This window comes from Pristiophorus japonicus, chromosome 5 (genome assembly GCF_044704955.1).
Source record: "Pristiophorus japonicus isolate sPriJap1 chromosome 5, sPriJap1.hap1, whole genome shotgun sequence".
NCBI classification, from domain to species: domain Eukaryota; kingdom Metazoa; phylum Chordata; class Chondrichthyes; family Pristiophoridae; genus Pristiophorus; species Pristiophorus japonicus.
Window position 1 is genome coordinate 227,391,530 of NC_091981.1, and position 6,000 is coordinate 227,397,529.

Sequence of the window (6,000 nt, forward strand, 5' to 3'; positions counted from 1 at the left end):
CGCCTGCGCTAATTTCTACTTATGCGGTTCGGTGTTAAATTTATATTTCATAATACTCATGTGAAGCGCCCTGGGCCGTTTCAATACATTAAAGGTGCTATATAAATAAAAGTTGTTGTTGTTGAGTACTGTAAATGGAAACACCTTCCTATAAGTTAGTTATGTAACATCGCTGGTAACAATTTATTCAGCTATATGTTCATATTACCTACTAAAGTTAGCCGTGAAGGTATATTTTTCTCATTAATATAATGGCAATTTTGAATCTTTACCCTGCTGACATTTGAATCATAGGGCTAGAACCTCCACTTTTTTTTCATGCTTAACGCCCACTTGACGCCCATTTTACTGCTGAAATGACGTATAATGCCCATATAGCGCCCATTTTAGCACAAAATGGAAATTGACAGGCATTTTTAGGAAACTTATCGCCGAGCGTTACTTTCCCTATGTGCTTAATGCCGGGAAAAAATATTACCGCCCGGCCACTTTTTTTGGGCAGAATCATCAGAATGGGTGAAATCAATGCCCATAATATCACCCAGCATTACTTTCTGCATGGAATTAACGCCGAGATTCAATAATACTGCCCGCCCATTTTTTTTGTCGTAAAGAGCACTAACGCCCAGGAGATCGCCCAGCGTCACTTTCACCACCTCGCACACATATCACCCACAATATCGCTCGCCCAAGAAAACGCCCAGAAAAAGTGGAACTGTTCTGAACGAAAGCCAGCGGTGTGGCTGCCATTTTTTAAAATCGCAGGTCGCTTCATTCAAAAGGTTGCTGTGCTTCAGCCTCAGCGGAGTTCGAATGCACTCTGCAGGTACTCTGTTGGAGTTGACGTGAACATCTCTACAAACATCTTGACCATACTGTGCCCGATTGGAATTGAATAGGTGTCTTCGTCGGGACATTCCTTGTTTGTGACCGATCAGTGGAAAAGAGAGAGCTACTGCAATGGGGCCTGTCCTTTCTCACCCTCTCTTGGTGAACAATTGCATGCAGCAGATTCAAGATCACTGAAGGTATGCTCCACTGCATTATGTACCCAATGTAAGACTGATGAGGAGGACCAGACGTTACACCCCCCCGCAAGTACAAGGAGAAACATTCTTACCTCGATTTGCCCGACACCACCTGCCTTTGGAGACTGCGCTTCCACAAAGAGGTTATCACTGAGGTATGCCAGCTGATAAGAGCAGATCTGCAGCCTGCCAGCACCGTCAGTACTGCACTGTCCATCCAGGTTAAAATCACCGCGGCACTGTCATTCTACGCCTTGGGTTCTTTTCAGGCCACAGCTGGAGACATTTGCAAACTTTCTCAGCATGCCATACATCGCTGCATTAGACAGGTCACTGAAGCCCTGTACACATGCAGGAGGGACTTGATCAGCTTCCCTATGACCAGGTGGCACAGAGTGAGAGGGCTCTAGGATTCTCCAGAATTGCAAACTTCCCCAAGGTGCAGGGAGCAGAGGTTTTCAGGAACTCCTTGAATGTCCAACTGGTTGTCGACCACCAGCAAATTATACTGGCAGTGAATGCTAAATTTCCGGGCAGCATCCATGATGCTCACATCCTGCGTGAGAGCACTGTATCTGACTTGTTTAACAATCAGCCAGAAGGTCAATGTTGGATGGAGTCAAAGGATATGGCCTCGCCACCTGGCTGAGGACCCTGCTGCGTGACACCTACACCAAAGCCGAGAGACGATACAACGAGAGCCACAGAGTAACTCGCAATATCGTGGAGAAAATCATTGGAGTGCTGAAGCAGCACTTTAGATGCCTAGACCACTCAGGCAGTGAGCTCCAATACCACCCTGAGCAGGTAACTCAATTTGTGGTGTGCTCCATGCTGCACAACTTGGTTATCAGAATTGCGTGATGAGTCTGACAGTCCACCTCACCAGAGAGAGGAAGAGGAGGACAAGGAGGCGGACGCTGACATCAGCCCAGACAATCAGACCATGCCCCCATCCCCTGTAGACCGCATGAATGGCCCGTGGTGGCATGATAGCTGCAAGAGCATTACATCAGGAGCTCATCAATGATAGCTTTGCTTGAAAGAATGTTGGTGTTATTTACAAGGCTGACACACTGTTGGGTGTGCTGGTCATACATCAATGGTGGGCATCATCTTAGTGACAGTTAAAGTTTAAGTTGATTGAAGTTAAATGTAATTATGCCCTTTGATGTTAAGGAATCACCAGCGTGTAACGGTGCAGCTATCTGAGCCAATGCGCTACAAGGTTTTGTTAAATAAAAAACAATTAAACTGAACATTAGTCTGAAATCATCAATATTTCTGTACAAACCAACCCTACCCTCTGCCCCGCCCCCGCTTCTCCTCCCCACCTCTATCCTTTCCCCTCCTGACTCCAAGCCGCCTGGCCGAGGAGCTCCTCAGGCGATGCTTCATTGGGTGGGGGGAGGGGCAGTGACGGCCGAAATGCTGCTTGGACGGATACGGGAGAGGACAGTCCCGAGGTGGGAACGTGCTCCTGGCTCTCGTGTGGTTGGCAATGGGGGTGCGGTACCTTGGGATGCAGTACTGTGCTCCGGGACCACTGGGAGCCCTCTGCCACCAGTGTTCTTGGCTACTAGCTCCAGGGCCTCCACCATCTCTTCGATGTTATTTGTTGGACAAAAACTCGGTGCCAACTATGTTCTTGGTGCTTAGTAGGCTTTTTGCTGCTGGTGAATCTCCCTCATGCATCCCACAACAGCCAGGCAAGCACACACCACAGCCACACACGCTTTCAGTGCCTCTGAGCTCCCTCTCTATCTGTCTCCTCTTCTGCACATGTCATGATGACCCTTGACCTCCTGAATCGCGGGACTCAAGCGTTGCCATGCTGTTGTTAAGTACGGCGAAACTTTACCGGAGAAGGTCAAAAAAATGTATCGTTAACGCCCATTTCATATCGCTCGTGGTAACGCCCATTTTCAAAAATGGTGACTAGGTGCTTTGAGAATGGGCGAGTAGTTGACAATCTGAAAACACTTTTTTACCACCCATGCCGGAAATTTGGGCGATAAGCACAAAAGTGGAGGTTCTAGCCCCTACAAACTTTATTGCATCTCATTTGGGCTAGAAGGGAGTTGAAGAAGGAATTAAAACATTGGGAGTGAAATTGGACTTTGCAAAATGGGTAATATTGGACGAGGTGTTAAATGGGTAACTGATTCACGATATCCATTTTGTGCTATCACCAAAGACCAATTTCATAAGAACACAAGAAATAGGAGCAGGAGTAGGCCACCTGGCCCCTTGAGCCTGCTCTGCCATTTAATAAGATCATGGCTGATCTGATCATGGACTCAGCTCCAGTTCTCTGCCCACTTGCCATAACCCTTTATTCCCTTATCGCTCAAAAATCTGTCTCTATCTCCACCTTAAATATATTCAATGACCCAGCCTCCCTCTCTGGGGCAGAGAATTCCATAGATTTACAACCCTCTGAGAGAAGAAATTCCTCCTCATCTCAGTTTTAAATGGGCGACCCCTTATTCTGAGACTACGTCCCCTAGCTTTAGTGTCCCCTATGAGAGGAAATATCTTCTCTGCATCCACCTTGTCGAGCCCCTTCATTATCTTATATGAGTCGATAAGATCACTTCTCATTGTTCTGAAATCCAATGAGTATAGGCCCAACCTACTCAACCTATCTTAATAAGTCAACCGCCTCATCTCCGGAATCAACCTAGTGGACCTTCTCTGAACAGCCTCCAATGCAAGTATATCCTTCCTTAAATACAGAGACCAAAACTGTACACAGTACTCCAGGTGTGGCCTCACCAACCTGTACAGTTGTAGCAGGACATCTCTGCTTTTATACTCTATCCCCCTTGCAATAAAGGTCAACATTCCATTTGCCTTCTTTTCATCCCTGTTGTCTATTTTAAATAGTGGCAAGTGCGAAACCTCTGACATCCTGTTACCATGGAGCTGAATTGTTTAGGATAGAAATGCATGTCTACTTTTATTCCCATCCTCACTCCCAAGGGAATTAATGGGAATCAAATAACTAATACTTGCATTTGTCTCGTGTCATGTAACATCAAGATATCCAAAACACTTCACACAATGAATTACAATGGAATGTAGTTACATATGTTGGCATGAAAAATTAAGGATGTAATGAAAAAGGTATAAGCAAAAGAGTTATGCTAACCAAGTTCTTTATTTTGTAGGTATTGTATGCCTTGTCCAACTACCCCTCTTAACTTGCAAGGTATGTAGTTCATTGTATTATTACAGTAAAATAGGAACAAGAAAATGTTCAAATTTGACAAACTGTTCTTAAAATGTTATGTTTTTTTTTGCCTACATGGAGTTAGTGCTGTTTTAATTAAAATATATATTGTTTAGAACTGTGGCAGTAACACTAGTGTACCATTACTAAACACTCACTCGAAACCTATAATCATTGATCAGATTTATCAATGCAGTTATCTTTAGGAATCTTATATTCCTACCATCCTTGTCTTCTTGGTAGCACTAATTGTACAATATATTCATTTGCAAATTATCTGTTCTTCCACTATCCAAGAATCACTCTTTCTTTTAAAAACGGCTACAGTCTGCTCATCCATCCCATCCAATTGAAAGTTTATAGTAGCATAAATGATTAATCAGTTCAGTAAAGAAGAATTTAAAGAAAATTAATAGCTCAAATCAGATATAAACATTTCACATTAAGTCACTATTTCATTATCTTCCTTGTCTTACAGAAACAGAATTGGAATTGGACGAACAACCTGAAAATCGTTCCGCCGTAAGGAGTCTGTCCATGAAAACAATTGAGCTACAAGATGGAGAGGTTAGTTCGTGTTTGTCACTATTCTATAAAAGGATCCATTTTAAATGAATGATTATAATATAGGTTTAAAGTAATTATAATTAAATGCATATATTTCTTCTTGTTTTTTTTTCCTCTTTGTAGGTACTCAGTGAAACTTCCCACGAGTTTGAAATACAGATGGCCAATGAATCTACTGACTTGACTGAAGATTAAACTTACAGTTAAAGTCTATGAATCCTGCCTTCCATGGACCAATTTTAAAAACATAAAAAGCAAAATGAGAATGGTGTTTTTCTCTTTGTGAAAAAAGAACTTTTAGATTTTATGGCTTTCTGGATTTATTTGAAAAGCTACATAGGAGGGCTAGATCAGATCATTTGCAAAAATAGTAGTGATATTTAGTCAAACAGTACACAATGACAAAATATTTAGTCAAACAGGCTTGAATTTGAATTTTAAAAATGTATTGCTTCATCTTAACCATTAATTGAAAACTGCCATCACTGCTTAAATAAAACTCACTGCTTAAATAAAACTCACTGCTTAAGTAAAACTTAAGAAAATCAGTATTTATTGTCTTGAGTCCTTACTTAGTACAAATATGTATCTCAGTAATATTTAAAGGCCCAGTATTGTTCACTCTTTGAATGCATGGAAATTAACTGTTTCCAATAGCAACAGCATCTTTCTGAAGTTAACAGCTAAGAACTATACAGAACCAAGAACTATGCAACCACTTTTAAAGACATTTTAACATTTAGAATATTTATTTGCTTGCAGTAAGTCACTGCACCATGCTGAAGCTGTTGGTCAGTTTTTGCTAGTTTTCTAGGTTGGCACGTGTGTCATTAGAACAAGGAGTATTGAGTGCAGTTCCAGGCACCCAATTAGAGGAAGCAAATTCAAAGGGAAACTCACCTGCTTTCATTTAAAACACTGCAGGCTTGGGAGAGCTTTTGCTGGTAATTCATATAGGTTTTTTTGGCTTCTTCTGGGAATTGCAATCTGTTTACAGGAAGAAAGAAACAAAGCTGAAGCTGCAGGAAGACCAGATAGAAAGAGATATGCTCATAGGAATCTTTATCTAAAAGAGTGTATAGGCCCAGGACAACATATTTGCACTTAGCAAAAGAGCAGTGCATGAGGAAGCTGCCCTTTTCTAGAGAGACTGTCACAGATTTGTGTTGC

General features: G+C 42.1%; 1 protein-coding gene across 1 annotated transcript in view; it reads left to right on the forward strand.

Moving 5' to 3' along the window:
* LOC139263972 (vimentin-like) overlaps positions 1-5,353 on the forward strand; it is a 37,700-nt gene extending 32,347 nt beyond the window's left edge. Inside the window, exons 7-9 of the mRNA XM_070880071.1 lie at positions 4,202-4,242; positions 4,742-4,830; positions 4,954-5,353. Coding sequence (XP_070736172.1) covers positions 4,202-4,242; positions 4,742-4,830; positions 4,954-5,025 — 202 coding nt within the window. The 3' untranslated portion in view covers positions 5,026-5,353. The remainder of the gene's footprint in view (positions 1-4,201; positions 4,243-4,741; positions 4,831-4,953) is intronic.
* The last annotated feature ends 647 nt before the right edge of the window (positions 5,354-6,000 follow it).